The 18,718-nt window shown below is 33.1% G+C and overlaps 4 protein-coding genes across 6 annotated transcripts; 2 read left to right on the top strand and 2 right to left on the bottom strand.

The window, feature by feature from the left end:
* Positions 1-201: 201 nt before the first annotated feature.
* Positions 202-4,051, bottom strand: LOC7491033 (PHD finger protein ING2). 2 transcript variants are annotated; one of them, XM_052449422.1, is made up of 8 exons: positions 3,881-4,051; positions 3,722-3,793; positions 2,869-3,089; positions 1,462-1,525; positions 1,088-1,347; positions 911-949; positions 447-556; positions 202-366 (listed from the first exon to the last, which is right to left on the bottom strand). In XM_052449422.1, the coding sequence occupies exons 1-8, from the start codon at positions 3,924-3,926 to the stop codon at positions 339-341; spliced, it is 840 nt and encodes a 279-aa protein (XP_052305382.1). In that variant the 5' UTR covers positions 3,927-4,051; the 3' UTR covers positions 202-338. The 2 variants fall into 2 exon arrangements, with proteins under 2 accessions (XP_052305382.1, XP_002325414.3); XM_002325378.4 differs by having other exon boundaries at positions 202-278.
* Positions 4,052-7,585: 3,534 nt separating this feature from the next.
* On the top strand, positions 7,586-10,388 carry LOC7491032 (early nodulin-93). The gene is made up of 4 exons (XM_002325796.3): positions 7,586-7,945; positions 8,283-8,344; positions 9,561-9,636; positions 9,955-10,388. Exons 1-4 carry the CDS (start codon positions 7,780-7,782, stop codon positions 10,038-10,040), a joined length of 390 nt encoding a protein of 129 aa, XP_002325832.2. The 5' UTR covers positions 7,586-7,779; the 3' UTR covers positions 10,041-10,388.
* Positions 10,293-11,727, top strand: LOC18108234 (NADPH-dependent aldehyde reductase-like protein, chloroplastic). 2 transcript variants are annotated; one of them, XM_024591333.2, is made up of 3 exons: positions 10,293-10,436; positions 10,537-11,141; positions 11,215-11,727. In XM_024591333.2, the coding sequence occupies exons 2-3, from the start codon at positions 10,741-10,743 to the stop codon at positions 11,690-11,692; spliced, it is 879 nt and encodes a 292-aa protein (XP_024447101.2). In that variant the 5' UTR covers positions 10,293-10,436; positions 10,537-10,740; the 3' UTR covers positions 11,693-11,727. The 2 variants fall into 2 exon arrangements, with proteins under 2 accessions (XP_024447101.2, XP_024447102.2); XM_024591334.2 differs by lacking the exon at positions 10,293-10,436 and having other exon boundaries at positions 10,528-11,129.
* Positions 11,728-11,760: 33 nt separating this feature from the next.
* Positions 11,761-13,003, bottom strand: LOC7453591 (NADPH-dependent aldehyde reductase-like protein, chloroplastic). The gene is made up of 2 exons (XM_002325376.4): positions 12,522-13,003; positions 11,761-12,388 (listed from the first exon to the last, which is right to left on the bottom strand). The coding sequence occupies exons 1-2, from the start codon at positions 12,908-12,910 to the stop codon at positions 11,980-11,982; spliced, it is 798 nt and encodes a 265-aa protein (XP_002325412.1). The 5' UTR covers positions 12,911-13,003; the 3' UTR covers positions 11,761-11,979.
* Positions 13,004-18,718: the final 5,715 nt, after the last annotated feature.

The raw sequence follows: 18,718 nt of genomic DNA, 5'->3' as shown, positions 1-18,718 counted from the left end.
CTCTCAACAGCCAAAGGATTTGGGTGTTGAAAATTTAAAATCGGAGAATAACCTCACCGTTAAGGAAGAAAGAGCAACAAGAATGGGAGGCAGGCTTTGAACTTGAGGAGAGACTCCCCCACTCTTGGATAGAACTTACTTTGTCAGCTCATCCAGAGGACTTCTCACTTGCTGAGATAGCTTCGGCTATGGATGCAAGAATTGATAGCAAAATATGCATAATGGATTATCATGTGGCCTGGTTGTGGATATGTACACATCTGTTTCCTTTTCTGTTCCTGCAAAGAAAAGAGGAAACGGTGGAAGGATTGGTGTTGGGGCTGGGGGGAAAGAGGAACTCATGAGAATCCTACTTTGTTACAAGACCTGCGCAGTTGCAATGCTTTGTTGCTAATGAAAATTGATGATACAAATAAGGAAACTATATAATTTTGAATACATTCTACCATTGAAATTGGGGTAGATTCCTGCAGGTTGGACAGTACCACTTCCCCTTGAATCTTGTCTCTGGTGTCAGCCCAACACATGAATAATGGAACCATTCACCTCCTTGGCACTGTAAGCAGAAAAACAAGTGAGCGAGTGCACAAGAGTTCTCCAAAAAGGTGACACATTCGGAATAGAAACAACTAGCTATTAAAATTATTCTGCTCAAATCAAATTGATGAAAGATGAAAGATAGTATGATACTGGATTCTAAATTCTTATTATTTTTTCCATTTAAATTTATCATGTTAACTTCACAAATGTTGTCTTGGAATTTTATCAAAATATTCACAAAAATTTAACTTGTTATGACTGACACACATGTCAAATGCAAATACAAAACTATAGACAAGGAAACAAAGTAATGAACTTTGATCAAGAAGACCAGCAACAACATGCAGAGAGCAAAGGAGAAAGTACTTACATTCTCGTTATCACAAGCAATCATATCTCCAAAGGACACCTAAATGACCACAACCATCACAGAAGTTTAGTGATGTAGAAGAGTTTTTATCGTACTTCAAGCAAGCAAACGTAAAGCAACTCTGCAGAAGAAAGAGTTGAATTTGAAACTGATATAGCATTAAACAAAAAGTCAAACCTGATGGCAGACACAGTAGGTAGGTTCATTCGGATCAATGGGTTGCTCAGCTTCAACAGGAACAGTGAAATCCTTTTTATGGCTTCCTGGAGGAGGCATGAGCTCAAAATCCCTATCACGTTCTCTGTCCCAATACCGATCCCTGAAATCAATCCTTTTTGATTGAGGTGTTCCATAAAAGTTCCTGCGTTTCTCAATTTTAGGGACTATTAAAGGCAGTGGAGGAAGAATTGCCGGCTCATCTGGTGATAGTTTTCCCTCTGAATACAAGACAAAAAGGAAAAATAATTAAGCCACTAAATAGAGTCCTGTGCTAGGATTAGAGTTGCAAGAGATAAAATAAAGTAGAATGATTGGTGATCCATTTGTTGTACCATGCTTCAAATCTTCTGCAAAGTTGTTCAGATCCTCATCAAGTCGTTTTATATGGCTGTCTATCTGTATGCAGATCATAGTACAGGGAATTGAGTAAATTAGAAAGAGTCTGCCATACCCTCTCTTAGCAGAGGAAAAAAATAGGGGCTTATCTGTATTCAACAACAAACATAATGACAGAGGGGGGGGGGGGGGGGGGTGAGAGAGAACCTATCATATGCCATGCTTAGAATGAGAAGACCCATATATTATTATCCTCAACTCAGACCAAAATTAAAGTTAGATTATTGAGGACTCGCAGGCTAACTAAAGTGAGTGGCTAGAAGAAACCAAAGTGAGTTCAGCAGGGATATTCCATTCTGTGAAGGTGTAACCTCTAGGTGGCTTTGCTTTTATTAAAATGAAATCCTAATAACTGTGGAATCGCTATGTGCTTGTAAATGTCCTCAGCAAAAGAGAAACCTCCAATGGTGCATATGAGCAGTCGAGATAGAAGAATAGTAAACATGTAGAAGCAATACTGGTTAAGGATTCTAAAGTTGGGTTATGACGACTTTTTGCCATAAAATTATGGACAAATGATTACAGGAAATTTCAATACAAGATAGTCTCATCAAACAATCTAGGAAGATAAACTATATTATTTACGCTAAAGTTAAGCGCTATCTGTGAACATATGACAAATGCAACATGAGTTATTGGCCAACACATAGCAATCACGTAGAATTTGATTAAACAACACCAAGGAAACAGAAGAGTCAGTTAACTTCAGCACAGACTTTTATTTTAAGCATTGTAGATCCTTGTTGTCCCTGTTGGCAGAAACAATCTCATCCTGAATACACAGATTACACAACCCAGTCAAGCATTTGAACCATGGAAAATAAGATACAAATGATGCTTTTTCACAGTAACTCAAACACTAAAGCTTTCCATCATATTAAAATGAGAAGTGGATAAGACTGTGCTCTGCTAGGGAATTTACCAAATACCAAGGACTTGACATATTTCAATGCGGAAAGCACTTTTAACATGGTAGATATTTACCTACAATGCCCAAAAGAAGAAGTTCACTGGAGTGGGAGATATTACATGCTATTCTCCAAAACCATAATCAGAGAAAGCTACATAAGAATATATCATCTAGTCAGAGAACTACTTTATAGGCATTAAAAGATCCCTCTCCGCGTCTTCAAACACCAAGCACTTGAAAAACAAATCACTAAGAACTACAACAAATCCTTGAACACGATAATGCCCCCTATATTTTACTATATAAGAAACATGTTCCCTACCACATCAGACCCCAATAAACTCTTAATAAATCAGCATGATCCATATAATATAAATTTAACATGCTGCAAGAAACAATTTATTAAAAAGGCCTTGGAATAAGAGAAACTCACAAGCTCATAAGCTTGCCGTGCCAACAAAACCTTCTCCGTGCACAAAATCAATGCATTATCCTGATTTGCCTCAATATCCTTCCTCATTTTCTCGACTGTGTCATCCTCTTCCCTATTATTAGTGTTGTAGCAATTATAAATACTACCATTCCCTTTTTTCGAGCTTTGAGATGCCAATCCTAGACAGTAGTTTGTCTGTTGCCTTGTTTGATTTATCATTGCTTTCACCCATAAAACACCAACAAATCAAAAGATGAAAAAAATTAACCATGCACATTCACACACACACACAAGCTGTCTATATGCAGGCTTAAAGACAGAAGAATACCAAAGTTTTCCGCAATACAAGAACATGTAACATGCACAAATACCCATGCATGATGCATGCACATGTTTATATCCTACATGACAACTCAAATTCTATTTTTTCCCACTAATGAGACCGTAAAAAAAAAAAAAAAAAAAGTCTACAGCTTATTTATATAAATACATGCATGAAAATGTGCAATAATTAAGCATTAAAACTACAAAAAAAAAAAAACTTTCACAACCATACCAGTACTACTCCATGAGTATATTGGCCATGGCACAATGCCCAATCTTAAAACAGAATTTTATTTTCAACTAATGCAACCCTAAAAGTAAGAAAATTTACAGTTTATATGCATAAATGCATGCAAATGTAAAACAGTTAAAACTTATATACATGCATGAAAATTCATCAATTGTATAGATACTCACATTTATATACATGCATAAATTCTCGTAAATTGTATGTATACACACAAGTGAAACGCACGTAAACAAAAAATACGTTAATGTATACGTATATGTGGAAGTGGGATTTTCTTACATTGGGATCGGTCATCAAGTTCCCTAATAGTATTAAGAAGCCGTTGAAGCTCAGCTGGTAATGTATTTGCATCTGTTGAAATTCAAAATAAAAATAAAACTCGCAATTTATCGAAAATTGAAAATTGATGCAAAATTAAGGGACTGTGGAGGAACTTACACTCAAGGTAATCATCAACGTATACTCCAGTTCGAGCAATTGCCATTTATAGAGATCAGGGATTAGGTTTTCGTAAATTCTAGGGTTTTGCAGGTTTCTGATTTGTGTTTTGTTTTGACGAGGGAGGAAGGAAGTGGAAACGGTGTCGTGTTTGGAATAGTTTAATAGTTGGTGGAATTTTGTTTTTTTAGTTAGTAAAAAACGGGTTTTGACTTTTGACCGTAAGGACACGGGGAGTTCAGGCAACAATGATGCCGTCTATATTTATAATTAAATAAATAAAAGATCCTAATTTAAATATACAAGTTGCTAGGAAAATAAAAGTTTTTAAATTGATAAATAAAAAAGTCAAACCCTTTATTTAAATCTTAAAAGGGAAATGGAATTAAAATAAATAAATAAGGGTGACTTAATATATTTTTATTTTCCTCTTTTATGAAAAAACAAAATTTAAAATACTCCATTTCTTTCTTTTAAATATCTTCTATTTTTCATTTTTCAATACAATATTTCATTTTTCAAATTTGTTAGTAATTTTCAAATTAATTTTTTCTCATATTTTTTTGAAAACTTTCTTTTATTTCTCAAAGATTCCGAGCATAAAATTATATATTTTTGACACTTCTCCACATTTGATGAAGAACATGACGGAATCATGATGGAGGGACTACAATAAGAAAATTTATTGTGTATAAGGACTATATTAAGAATTTTCAAATTATAACATTTCTCATTTTTAAAAAAAATTCTTTTATTATAACTTTAATTAAATCAAGCTTTTTTTACGGAACTGAAAAAATTTACACTACTTAATTTTGTTTGTTTATATTTATTGAATCCATTAAATACTTGCCAATGGCTTTCTGTTGTGCGTGTGGTTTGTTTGTTTTTATTATTATTATAGAAAATCACACTTTTTTTAATATAAAAACAATAATACTTTTTTAAATATAAAAATAAATTGAAAACTATGTTTGTTAATAAATAAAAAAAACCATAAACGATAACTAAAAAAAAAAAAAAATAAGAAACAAATATAGATCAAGATATTTAATCTTGTAAGATGAGACATTTATCCGGTTATGTTTCATAAATTTGTTTATTAAAATAATATTTTTATTTAAGCAAATGATAATAAAAATAGAAACATAAATTAAATTGAATGAATAAAATAAAAGGGAAAAAACACTATAGAAGGCTCACATATTAGAAATATTATCTGAAAATATTTTTTTTCAAAAATAAAGTTGATCTATATAAAAAAAAAATTATAGATGAATCATAAAAACTCTTCAAAATTTAAATGTATAGTCAAAAAAATAATTATCATTTAAAAGATGTTATCTAAACAAAATGAAAGAGAGAACAAATATTAATCTAAATATAAATAAAAAAATATTTAGAGAAAACCATATAAAAAGGCATTAATTTTACAAAAGAGTTAGAAAATTTTTAGAAAAAACATAAAAAAAAGCAAGGGTCAAGTGTTGCTAAGCTTGATCTATTTTGTTAGAGTCTACGCGACAGGACCCTTATTTTCTTTGTTACAATTGGGGCTGATGATATGTCCCCTACTAAAGCAGACAAAATATTGACTGATTTGCTCAGATTTTGGCCATTGTAGTGGCCAAAAAATCAGGGTTTAAGTTTTTTTTTTATCAAAAAATGGTTTTTCAACTTATTTTGACCCAAAATACCTACAAAACACCTTTGGAATTGTTATAAACCTATTCCTGACCTTAAACAAATCATCCCAAAAACCAAAATAAACCCAATAAAAATAAATTGAGCATAGATCTATTTTTTTCATGAACTTTAAAGTAAAAAAACTCCTAATATGAACTTTCTTCATAAAATGAAACCATTTTTTCATCGATTGTTTGGTGGCATAAATCGATGTCAATGATATTTTTCTCTCTCTACCGACGGAATCTAATGACCTCTCTCTCTCCTCTCTCAACCAATGACAAAAAAATAACAAAAATAATTTTTTGTATCAAAATTGAACTTGAAAAAAAATTGAGGCACCAAAATCATATAATTTATGATATTTTGTAAGTTAGAGGACAAAGGTGTATCTTTATCGAAACTTCTAAAACAACACCCATGCTTGGCACCTTTTTTATTTTGGTCCATATTCTTCCAACCCCACCCTTGACTAAGAAATCGAAAGCAATTGACCTTAAATTAGGATCAAATTGTCTAAAATAAAACTTTGAGAATCAAAATGCATTGTCAAAAAATGATCAGGGGCATCCATAGTGATTTGTATGTGCGTGAACAGTGTTGATGTCTACAGTGAATATCCCACACATTTTAATATTTAGTATAATTTGATTAATATCTCATGATAGAAGAAAAGGATACAAAAAAAACAAAAATATATTTAGTTAAAGAGAGAAGATATAAAATAAATGTGTTTTTGTTATAATTTTGCAATAGTTTCAAAACAAGAAATATAAGGAAACATGTTTCATATGTTCTCATTGTCTCTTTCTTTTCTTTCTCGAGGGAATAACCAAGCATGATTTAATTATGATAAGTACAAACTAGCACTAAAAAAATATCTAAAAAACCAATCTATTAAGTACATAAAAGCACTAGCAATTAGGTAGCGTTTGATTATTGTCCTGGGATAGAAAAGATGGAGACAATGGAGATAAAAAAGATAAGATGAAAAAAAAGACGAAAATAAAATTGTGTTTGGTAGTGTTGTACAAGATAAAGTGACTATCTCTATATCATATTTGGTTATGGTGGATAAAACAAAATAAAATATAAAAAAATCTATTTTTTCTTTAATATTTATTATTGTCAAATTTGTATATTTTTAATATATATATATATATTACTTTAGTTTATATTGAGTGTAGAAATTAATAATATTATAATAATCTTAACTATAAAACTAGGATTAACTTAATAGGTTGACTCGAGGTTTGGAGTGATTCTAGTTTAAGAAAAAATAAAGGAAGGATTGACTTGATCAGACTCGGTTAAAAACCCAGGTCAATTAAGGATAAAAATAGGTCAAAAACTCGTTGATTATTTTTTTAAAAAATATTTTTGTTCAAAATAAGGTTATTTTGATTATTTTTTTAATTTTTTAAGATCATCTGGGTTGACTTTCCTGACTCATGACCTAAAACTTGCTTTGGTCGACTACCAGTCAATCTTCATGACCCGAGTTTTGCCCCGGATCGACCCTCGAGTTGGGTTTTAAAACTATGATAATAACAATTTTTATCCTTACATGTTTTAGTTGAACAATTTTATAATTAAGATGTTTTACAAAGATATTTTAGGAATAAAAAATAATAAATATTGTCTCTGGAGATATGTATTTTTTATATTTCTTATTTTGAAAGTACATAAATTCATTCTAAAATTGTCTCAGAAATAAATTTATTTTTATGTCTCTCTTTTTAATCAAACACTTTTCTGTTTCCAATGTCTCCATCTTTTCTATCTCAAGACAATAACTAAACGCTACTTTAGTGAAGTATGTGTTAGGTATTGTGATGTAATTTTTTTTTTTGTTTAAAAATATATTTAAATGATTTTTTTTAATATTTTAATATTTTAATATTAACACATTAAAATTATTAAAAAAACACTAAAAAAATAACAATTTAATATTTGTAGATACAAACTCACTTTTAAAACACATTTAAATAAGTTTCAAATGCAAAAACAATTCAGTGCTTAAAGTTACCTCATGATCTCACTTCATTGCAAAACATATGAGCCATCAGCCAGCCCCAATAATTTATCATAAAACGCCCGTTTTGACCGCGTTTTCATGCGGCTAGACCAACCCTTGGGGTTCTCTCATAAAACTCTCTCAAACACAATCACAAATCGAAATTGCGTTTGTCTTTGACTCTTGAATACAGAGAATGGGAATCCCATCTGAGCTAAGGCATTACTGGGCACAAAAAACTTTAACCAATCAAAACCTTAATCATAATGGTTATGATATTAATAATTGTAATGGAAGATCTTTGTTGATTGCTTCTCCAGCTGAAGAACAGAAGATTTTGCAAGCTAGACTTTGTACTCAAGGTTCTTATTCTTAGCTTTCTTTTTATACTTCTCATTTTTCCTTTTCTTCTTTTGCGTGTATCTGTATTATTACTGTTTCTGGATCAGATTTAATAGTTCCTTTGCATAAAGTACTCATCTTTCTGTTTTTGTTAGATTTTACATTCATCAATTCATCGACCCAATTCAGCAAAATTGATAAAAGTCTTTTTTTTTTTTTAATTATTATGGGTCAAATTAATAGAGTGCTTCCTAGCATAAAAAGCTTTTTCTTTTTGTTAAATTTTGGAATCATCAATTCAATGGCCCAGTTCAGAGAAGATGGTATATTGACTGGTTTTCTGGGTAATTTTTGCAGAGGGTGTACGTGCAGGAGTCAAAGCAGCTGTTATCACCTGCGTTGCCACTGCAGTGCCTACAGTATGTTATGATCTTATAAACTCTTTGCTATTTCAATTTTTTTTTCATGATAATGTGAGCCTGGGAGCCGATGATTGTTTAATTTCTGATGCTGTGTGCGCTTGCTGATGTATTTTATGATTAGGATCTGTCAGTTTAGAAGCTTCAATTGCTGCGTTTGAGCTCTATTTTTAACCACATGAGATTATCTCGCTGTAATTTCACATGTTAATAATTTTGGGAGGAATGGGAAATTTTCTGCCAGTAATGTTTTGCTTGATTTTATTTGCTTTTCAAGTGAATTTAGCTGCAAAAGATTTATCTAAAGCTCCTCTGGTGCTAGATTGTTAAGTATAGGTAAACAGATGAGCAAATTTTAATAGCTAAAGTTAAAAAGAAATTGGTGTATGCTCTGGAATCAAATTTAATCTGAGGGATTAATTGTTTGTCGCAAATTGGAACATCTTAACACTTTGATGGTCTGCATACAATGACATTAATAGAACCTTTTAAACTATCCATGCCATATAGCAGTCTGGGAAATATTGTCTAGGAAAAAAACTCAGCTTCAATCTGTTATGGATGGTCCATCCCCTGGAATAAAGGGAAGTCAAACTGAGTAGAATAAAGAATGATGTTGGTGATGCATAGCCTGTTGTTGCCAAGACTAATAACCACTTGGAGATGGGCTTTCATGGAGTTTGAGTTTCCCAGTTCAAATCAGTCCCTTTGTCAGTTCTGTAATTTTATAGAAAGTAATGGCAAAAACTTGTGCAACTTGGCTTTAACCTAGCTGACCAATAAATTATGAGTAAGGGATCATGGACTTCAATTGAAAACCCTGCTTCTGTCATCTTCTTTTAAGCCTCCTTTCATTATTGAAGCAATCTGACAGTTTAGGAAACTGTTTATTTGTGCTGTTCGATTGATAAGTTGTGGGTAACTCATTGTTAAGTAAAACATAGGGGGGAAAAAGGAGCCTATTTTGTTTGTGTGTGTGTGTGTGTGCGCGTATCAATTGAGATCAAGAGAGGACAAAATGTGGATTCAACTATTGTAGAAAAAGAACACTAATGCATTCTTCTGTTTTCAATCAACATGGAAATAGGTGCATCCATATTTTTCTTTGACATCCCTTATTCACCAGTATAGCTTTGGTGGCATTTAAACTTGATACATTCTACTTGAAAAGGGCTGAGAATGTTTTATCATTATTGTGTTTCTTTTGAATCTCCAGCTAACTGCTGTTCGCGTGATTCCTTGGGCAAAGGCTAACCTCAACTACACTGCTCAGGCACTCATTATATCTGCTGGTATGATATTAATATCATTGGAAGAGTTTCTAACCTGTTTTTCTATTCCATGTTTCACACATGGAAATTTATTTTTTCCTTCTTTGCCTTTGATTTCGTTTTTTGTTTTGTTTTGTTTTTTTTTTTTTTTTTTTTTGGGGGGGGGGGGGGGTGGGAGCTGTTATTTAGAGGAGCTTGCTCAAAATCCCTGAAAGATTTAAGAGCAATGTGGACTTCTGTCACATGAGTTACATGGTGCCAGTATATATTCATGCATGAAGGTACCAAGTAGCAGTTTATGGGAAATCTAATGTCTTGATTTTTTTGTGATTTCAACAGCATCAATTGCTGCATACTTCATCACTGTTGACAAAACTATCTTGGAGTGTGCAAGAAGAAATGCTCATTACAATAAAAGAGATTGAGAGAATGTTACGAAGTGCAGTTTTATGTTGGAATCATGTCTCCAATACCAAAACACATTGCTGTCTGTTGTGCTAGAGGTCTGGGATTTCGACAGTAAGACCATTGTTGGGCAGTGATATTTTACTTTTGGTCCCTCTCACCACGCGAAGATAAGATGAGTGGACTTTTTAGCATATTTCAGTGAGGATTTCTTTTGTGACAATGTTGCTTTATCTTATTAAGAATTGCATAAAGTTTGATGCCATCTCTATGTTATTAGGTGGTGGCACTTGTTTATAGTGTTTTGTTGCAACCTTTTCTATTTGTGTTTTTAGAAATAAAATGCACTAAAGAAGTTTCCGCTGGAATTTGATTCCATTGCCAAATGAAGCAAGGCAAATGGAAGAAATTAGTGGGTACTCATCCATCCATCTTGGTGTTTTGTTGAAAGGAACACTTAAATTTCAAATCTGAGAGTAAAAAGTGATTATATTAGCTTTTATTTATCAACTTCAGGTGCTAGAGCTTATCCTTTTGAATTGTCAAAAAAATAGTTGCCTTCCAAGAGAAGAGACAATGACATCCTGGATGATATCAAGATTTTGATTGGTGAGAGGAAACGGTCCATATTCACTGGCGTTTTGGACTCTCAAATGTGTGATTTTTCATGGATACTATATGAACAGAACATACTAGACCTTTGAAACACAGCTTGTTTGCATGATGGCTGCTACCACCACAACGCCCGCATTTCTTACACTGCAAGACCGAGTAGCCATAGTCACAGGGTCTTCCTGTGGCATCGGCAAAGCAATAGCCATCAACTTAGCCTCACTGGGTGCAAAACTTGTCATCAATTACACTTCTAACAAGGAGCAAGCTGAACTTGTAGCTAAGGAGATCACTTCTGGTTGTGTTGATGGTATCCCACGAGCTGTCGTGGTCCAAGCTGATGTATCTGAGCCCGTGCATGTGAAGTTATTGTTTGATGAGGCTGAAAGAGTGTTTGGATCACAGGTTCATGTCTTTGTTAATTCAGCTTCCATTGCTGATTCTAAGTATCATACCATCGCTAACACTTCTGTGGAGGATTTTGATCATATTTTCAGGTTCTTTAATAGGTAACTTGGTTAATAAAACTTGTTTACTGAATTTAATATGTCGCATAATCCAGTTTGTGTGCTTTTGTTTCAGTGTCAATTTGCCGAGGAACATTCTCATGTTGCAAAGAGGCCGCAAACCGGGTAAAACAAGGAGGTGGGGTAGAATTATATGGCTGTCAAGCTCATTGGAGGGTTTATTGAAGCCAAAAATAGCAACATATACAGCATCAAAGGCAGCAGTTGAGACAATGACAAAAATACTTGCAAAGGAACTCGAAGGGACTGGTATCACTGCAAACTGTGTTGCGCCAGGGCCAACTGCAACACACATGTTCTTAACTGGGACTAGTGAGGAACTTATTAAAAGAGTGATTGAGGAGTGCCCACATGGGAGGCTTGGCGAGACCAAGGATGTGGCTCCTCTTGTTGGGTTCTTGGCTAGTGATGCTAGTGAGTGGATCAATGGACGGTTATTGGTATTAATGGTGGCATTGTCTAGAGTTTGGCTTGTGCAATACTTTGAAATTTGTATCCTTTATATTAATGCGACTATCATCCCTGTAATTTGATTATTACTCTTGCAGAGTTATACTTGCCTTCACAATTCTACTCTTTTCTGCGAAGTGAAAATGTGGTGTGACAAGCAATAAACTGCTGATAGATAAATGCTGAAAATTTCAAGAAAAACTCTCCTCCTCCCTCTCCCTCCTCTAGTACAAATCAATATGGTTCATGAAGAACAATAGTTTACAAACTTACCACGGATCTTGTCTCAAAATATACCACATATTAGAGAATTCAACTTAGGAAACGAAAATGGTTATTTTGAACGGCTAAGTTGCAGTAAACACCATTCTTAAACATAGCCACCATTGACACGAATAACTTGTCCATTTATCCATTCACCGGCATCACTAGCCAAGAACCCAACAAGAGGAGCTACATCCTTGGTCTCGCCAAGCCTCCCATGCGGGCACACCTCAATCACTCTCTTCACATGCTCCTCACTCCTACCGACGAAGAACATTTCAGTGGCAATTGGCCCTGGTGCCACACAATTTGCAGTAATACCAGTCCCTTTGAGCTCCTTCGCTAGTATTTTTGTCATTGTCTCCACTGCTGCTTTTGATGCAGTGTATGTTGCTGAATTTGGCCTCAATGCACCTACGGATGAGCTCGATAACAATATGATTCTACCCCCACCACCCTGTTTAATTCTCTTTGCTGCCTCTTTGCAGCATAAGAACGTGCCTCTGCAATTGACACTGAAACAAAAACATCCAATTTCAAACACAAGATAGAACAAAGTTCTACTTTTTAGATCAAGAAAACCAAAAAACAAAAAAAGAAGAAGCGGAAAACACCAATTTCATGACCCAATTAAATCAGAAAAGGCACCTGAAAATACGATCAAAATCCTCTACTGAAGTGTTGGCAATTGTAGGGTACTTGGTGTTAGAAATGGCAGCTGAATTCACCAAGACATGAACCTGTGATCCAAACACTCTTTCAGCCTCATCAAACAATAACTTAACCTGGGCAGGCACAGAAATGTCAGCTTGAACCACCGTAGCATGTGGGGTATTCTCAGAACAGCAAGAATTGATCTCTTCAGCAACAAGATCAGCTTGGTCCTTGTTAGAAGCGTAGTTGATGACAAGTTTTGCACCTAATGAGGCCAAGTGGATGGCTATGGCTTTACCAATACCTCGGGATGAGCCTGTCACTATGGCTACCCGATCTTGAAGTGGGAGAGATGATGGGTTCACCAGGTCTGTTGTTGCCATTTGATGGATGGAAAGGATTGGTGAATAACAACTATGGTAATTTATGGCTGAGAGTTGATGAAATAAGCAGCAATTATGTGTGTAATCAAAGCCTTGATGACATCAAGAGGATGTCTAAAAAAAATCGTAAAGTAACATGAGTTCCATGTGACAATTACAACATGCTGACTCAAAAATACAATCTATCATTTTTATTTTATATTTTTTATTTACAACACGCAAGTAATATATAATTTTACAATTTTATTTAAAATTTATACTCGAAGTTTTTTTTATTCTCTTTCTTCCCTCCTCACTCTCTCTCTTCATAACCACCTGCCTCTCCCTTCTCACCATCATTCCCCCCCTTCTCTCTCTTCTCACCGTGAAAAACAACCTAACAACATAAGATCACTTATCTCTCTCTAGCCTTGGATTGCCAACCATTTCTTTCTCTCTCCATCACGACTCATCCATTTTCAGCCAAAATAGCCACCACGAGTCATCACCACCACCCACATTCTATATTTAAAGGTATATTAAACACTTACTCTCTATTAATTTGATGTAATTTATGCTTATGTGTGTTAATTTGATTGTATAGAATGTTAGGGTTTTGAATTAGAGATTATGTTAATTAGATATAAAATGAGTTGTTAATTAGATATAAATGAGTTGTTAATTATGTTATTTTGTAAAATAATCAATTATTTTGGGTTGTTGTTGATTGTGAATTAACAAAATTATTCTGTAAGAGTTAGTGTTGATTTAGGTTAAATTATGAATTATATCAAATTACACATAAAATAATAATATTAGCTATGAAATACATGAATTTAATTAATAATTTTATTATAGTAGTGAAATTTGATGAATGTAGGTGTTCGTCAATTAATTTGATGACTTTAATTTTGGTTGATTATATTACTGTTATGGTTTTGTTAATAAATTATGTACTTTAATTAATACCAAGATATTAATAAATTAGAATTGTATTTTATAGTGTTATTTGACAGAACGTCTGGTAATTTAGAAATATTATGCTTTCATGGTGGTATCATTGTTAATACCGACAATGATATCACCTATAATAGAGGAAGCCATGAATTCCTAATTACTACATTAAACATGTCTCTTAATGAGTTATCCAGAGTGTTTTATGATTGACTTGGCTAGAATATGTTTGAAATAGAAGTTGAAATTACTTGGAGGATGTTACAAATCAAGGTCAGTCAAGATTGTTATGTCGGTGTACCAATTTGTAGTGATATGAGTGTGAATTCAACGTTTAGGTTTACGATAATTAATGAGAATATTATGTTGGAGCTCTACTAGAATAGTAAGCCTAGACTAGAAAACTCTTCTAGTATGCAGTTAAAAGGGTTCCAAGTAACTCTTAGAGAATCACACGGGCATCACGAGCTGCTAGTCCATCTATGTTAAGTGGTAATGCAAGTAGATAAATATCGGTGCAGGAAATTTTTAATAGAAAACCTTAGTTGGGTATGACATCTGCTTCATATTGCTATGGACAACTCGAACCAAGTGACGACAAAGATGATTGTCACATTGATAGAGTTGCGGTTGAGGAGGAAGTGGGTATGTTGATTTAGTTCAGCCTGTTAATTAATGCATGACTCCTTTTTATCCTGAATTTTAGGTTGTGAGTGCGAATGACCAATATAGATGCAATGACTGGGCTAATAGTCATAAGCATTCGAGCTTATTAGTTAATGAATTAGAGGTTGGAAAATAATTCAAAGACAAGTCTAAATGTATTAATACAATAAAGTTATGGTATATAAAGAATTCATTGTAGTGCAAGGTCCATCATTCAAATGAAACTCTTATGTTCAGTTACAATATGTTCAGGAACCAATTTATAGATGGTATTTGTGTGGGGGATATCACCAAAGGTCTAATTTATAAGAAATTTCAAAATTGAAAGGGCCACACATATATCAGAACTCTCTTGTTTTTCAACGCCATCGTTCAATTTGTCTTAGATATAATTATTGAGGTGATGTTATCAATTATGAAGAAGAATTTAAGTACATGTGTTGCAATGATTCAAGGTACTGTGGAGAGGGATTATGAGCATGAAGTCTTCTATTAGAAGGCATAAATGGCTAAATAGAAGATATTGGAGTGGTTATTTAGTACACATGAAGAGTTATTTCAAAACCTACCTAGAATGGTACTGACTATCAGAGATTCAAATCTAGAAACAATTGTCATTTGGCATTATAAAAGGATTGATGACAACAAAGCAACACTTAGAAGGATATTTTGGGTATTTTATGCTTTAATTGATGGGTTTAAATATTGTCATCCTCTAACTAGTATTGATAGTACTCACTTTTATGGCAAGTACAAGAAAAAGTTGTTGGTTGCAGTTGCTTATGATGTTGATAATGGAGTTCATCCGATGTGTTTTGTTATTTTTAAAGAAGAGATGAATAGTAATTAAAGTTGGTTTTAGATTTTCTTTTGTTTATATATGATTGGCGGTCGTATCAAGTTGTGTATTATATCGGATAGACATACGGCTATTAAGAATTCTATGGCATAGATTTTTCTCGAGCATGTTGGATATCACCGATATTGTTCACGACACTTTGTGAGTAACTTCAAAACTAAGTTAAAAAATGTTACTTTGAAAAATATGTTACATAAGATGTGTACAAATCCTTCTAAACAGGAGTTTAATATTTTATATGAGAATTTAGTGGAGATTGATGATGTGATCAAAGCATGGCTAAAAGTTGAACCTAAGAAAAATAAGCACTATCATATGATTCAAGTGGTCATCCTTATGGCAATATAATCATGAATTTATCATAGGTTTTTCATAATGTTTTAAAAACTATATGTGAGTTACTTGTATTGGCTATAATGTAGATAATCTTTTTTAGGTGTAATAAATCTTTTATGGAACGCAAAGAAAAGGTTGAAAATTTTATAGTCGTGATGTATTATGGTCTTCAAAGGTCTTAGCTAAAATACTTGCTGATGTGACAACTTCTAAATCACACTTGATATCTCTATTTAATCTTAGATGTGTGATATTCCAATATGAGACACCTCTAACAACTAGTGTTACAAAAGAAGTGCAGGGAACATTTAACATCAATGAAGCAATTTATACTTATGGCAAATGGAAATTGTCTCATAGAACATGTTCACACCTAATTGCATATTGCATAATACATATAGTCCTTGTTTTCAACCCTTGCTTGATACGCCATTGTGGCCTACATATAATGGTCCATATGTATATGGATGTCCAACTAGATGATGAACGGATAAGGGTCAAAGGAAATCCACTAGTCTACATAATAAGATGGATCCTTAAAGGGGGCACTCACTGAATAAATGTGACATATGCTATCAAAGTGGTCATAATAGAAAAACTTATGAAACTAGACAATATATGTTATGTTTTTTGTATTTGTTTTAAATTACATAAACTTTGATTATTGTTTTTAATTAAATTAAATAGATATTTAATTATATTGAAAAGTCTAATAATTTATTATATAGAACCTCGACGGATACATATTTCGAACTAGATGAGGTTTTACTACTTCTAAAAGTGCCAATAGGCAAGACCACCTAGTTGTTGAGGCAGGTTCTGATGATAGATAAGTTTTATATATGTAAGATCAACATTGTTCTAATGATATTTAGAGCGGAGAGGTCTGATCTTTAGATTAATAACATTTTTAATTAAGCATTGTAAATTATTAAAATTTAACAATTTTAATTGTTTAAATAACAAAATTGCTTGATTTTTAGGGCGATGATTGTGTAACACCTCAACAGAATACCATGATGAAGTTGCATGAGAGTGTCCTTCTAATACGATCCGGGCAATGAAAAAACAATTAAATTCAGATTCTAATGTAAAATGCACAATTGTCCAGTTTCACGACAACAATCATAATTCCCAATTCGACTGTTGGATCAGGCTGAAATTTTATTTGGAGTCTCCAGACAAGTTATTCTACCTTGGGTTAAAATTTCAGATCAATCGGTGTTCAGGAAGGCACCACAATACTGGTCACCAAAGGCTGTATGAATTTTGTTATTTACTTCTCTTTGACTTGTGGACTTCCTATTTGGCTATGATTCTTTTTCTAAAAAGATGTGACAACTTGTTTTGGAATCTCCTACTTCTATAAAGATCTTTAATAGGTTTCAACATAGTTTTCAAGTGTGGTAAGGATTCATAATTGTTTCAGAATCCTTTTCTTACAAAGATTCTTTATTCATCCTAGCTACAACAAGGAAAGAAGACTTTAGAATTAATTCTACTTTCAGATAAGATTTTCTAGTCTATTTGGGACTTCTTAATGGTGACAAATTTGATTCTAGCATATTTAGAATAATAATTTTTGGATTTTTATTATTTTTATTATTTTCTTCTTAGTCTTTGGGTAATTATTACTTATTTGGATGAATTGTAAGTGAGCCTCATATAAGTCCACCTAAGGGAGGTCTATTAGGGTTTATTTAAGTCTAGAGTTAGTATAAATAAAGGCATAACTAGACATGTAAGTTAGACAATTCAGATTAATAAAACTTCTTATTTGCCGCACTTTGTGTCTGTGTATTGGTGAGATACTCTCCCTTCCTTAGTTATATAAAGAACTGAAAAATGACTTATCGAAAAACAACTAACTTCGTGGCTCATCCTTATACTTCTCGTTCGCGAATCAATATTCGTTGGGTGGGGGTTTCCATTTCCAATAGTGTTTGTGCCTAAGTACAACTTATCTTTGTGTTACACTCTTATCAAATCTGATTTACTTGGCTTTTCTGAAATTGATGTCTTTGCGTGTGGGTTATGTAATCACGTGATCACGAGGTTCGCATCACCTTCCATTTTTTATCGACACTAGTTTTTATGAGATTAGTTAGTTGCATGACATACATCTTGACCACGCATTAATTGCAGCTTTGGTTGAGCGATGGAGGGACGAAACACACACCTTTCATTTACGTGTTGGTGAGATGACACCCACACTTTAGGATGTCACCATGTTGATCGGTCTTCTGATAGATGGAACCTCTATAATAGGACGTGAAGGGTCGATTGATAGAGATGCTTTATGTGATCATCTATTAGGATGGATGCCTCCAACCAATATTTATAAAGGCGATTACATCAAATTGATATGGATGGACATAAGTTTTAAGACCCCCCAATAGATGCGATAGATGACCAAAATATTATGTGTACTCAGACATATATATTACATATGTTTGGAGGTCATATTTTCATAAGTATTGCTGGCAATGCAACACCGTTGTTCTTTCTAACATTGCTTAAGGATTTCTAAGCCATTCTTAATTACAACTATAGGGGTCATGCTTGCATATCTTTACTAGCAATAATATAAATCATATCTAAAAAGAAAAGACAAATTGTCAAGTGTTTACTATTTCTTCAGGTATAATAATTTTAAATTCTTTGATTATTAGAGTTAATGACATTTTAAATACTAATATAAAATTGTCAATGTTGATAAATATAGCTCTGATTATGAGAACATATTCATATCAGATGTCTAGAGAGTTGGGGGAATAATATATTTGACACTATCACCTAGAAGCCATTATCCATTTGTTCTAAGTAATAATAAATAAAATTGATTTTAATCAACATGTTATTTATATAAATTGAATGAAAAAAATATAGTAACTTTTTGGCTTGTCATGTTAGATGGTGTGAGGCTAACATTTCATGGTAAATCCCACTCAAATCTACGAGTTAACACAGGTCTCGTTACATTGCTTTAACATTGTTGAAATAAATTGTCCAAA

The sequence above is a fragment of the Populus trichocarpa genome, chromosome 19 (genome assembly GCF_000002775.5).
Source record: "Populus trichocarpa isolate Nisqually-1 chromosome 19, P.trichocarpa_v4.1, whole genome shotgun sequence".
In the NCBI taxonomy this organism is placed as follows: Eukaryota; Viridiplantae; Streptophyta; class Magnoliopsida; order Malpighiales; family Salicaceae; genus Populus; species Populus trichocarpa.
This window is presented reverse-complemented; position numbering and strand designations above follow the sequence as displayed.

Excerpts from the sequence above, each read along its gene's own strand:
- LOC7491033 (XM_002325378.4), bottom strand. The coding sequence starts at position 3,926 with ATGGCAATTGCTCGAACTGGAGTATACGTTGATGATTACCTTGAGT. Across the intron at positions 3,090-3,721 it reads ACTTGATGACCGATCCCAAT|CAATGATAAATCAAACAAGG; the intron begins GTAAGAAAATCC and ends TATGGGTGAAAG. Across the intron at positions 279-446 it reads AATCTACCCCAATTTCAATG|GAACAGAAAAGGAAACAGAT; the intron begins GTAGAATGTATT and ends TTTTCTTTGCAG.
- LOC7491032 (XM_002325796.3), top strand. The coding sequence starts at position 7,780 with ATGGGAATCCCATCTGAGCTAAGGCATTACTGGGCACAAAAAACTTTA. Across the intron at positions 7,946-8,282 it reads AGCTAGACTTTGTACTCAAG|AGGGTGTACGTGCAGGAGTC; the intron begins GTTCTTATTCTT and ends TAATTTTTGCAG. Across the intron at positions 8,345-9,560 it reads TTGCCACTGCAGTGCCTACA|CTAACTGCTGTTCGCGTGAT; the intron begins GTATGTTATGAT and ends TTGAATCTCCAG.
- LOC18108234 (XM_024591333.2), top strand. The coding sequence starts at position 10,741 with ATGATGGCTGCTACCACCACAACGCCCGCATTTCTTACACTGCAAGAC. Across the intron at positions 11,142-11,214 it reads ATTTTCAGGTTCTTTAATAG|TGTCAATTTGCCGAGGAACA; the intron begins GTAACTTGGTTA and ends CTTTTGTTTCAG.
- LOC7453591 (XM_002325376.4), bottom strand. The coding sequence starts at position 12,910 with ATGGCAACAACAGACCTGGTGAACCCATCATCTCTCCCACTTCAAGAT. Across the intron at positions 12,389-12,521 it reads GATTTTGATCGTATTTTCAG|TGTCAATTGCAGAGGCACGT; the intron begins GTGCCTTTTCTG and ends TTTTTGTTTCAG.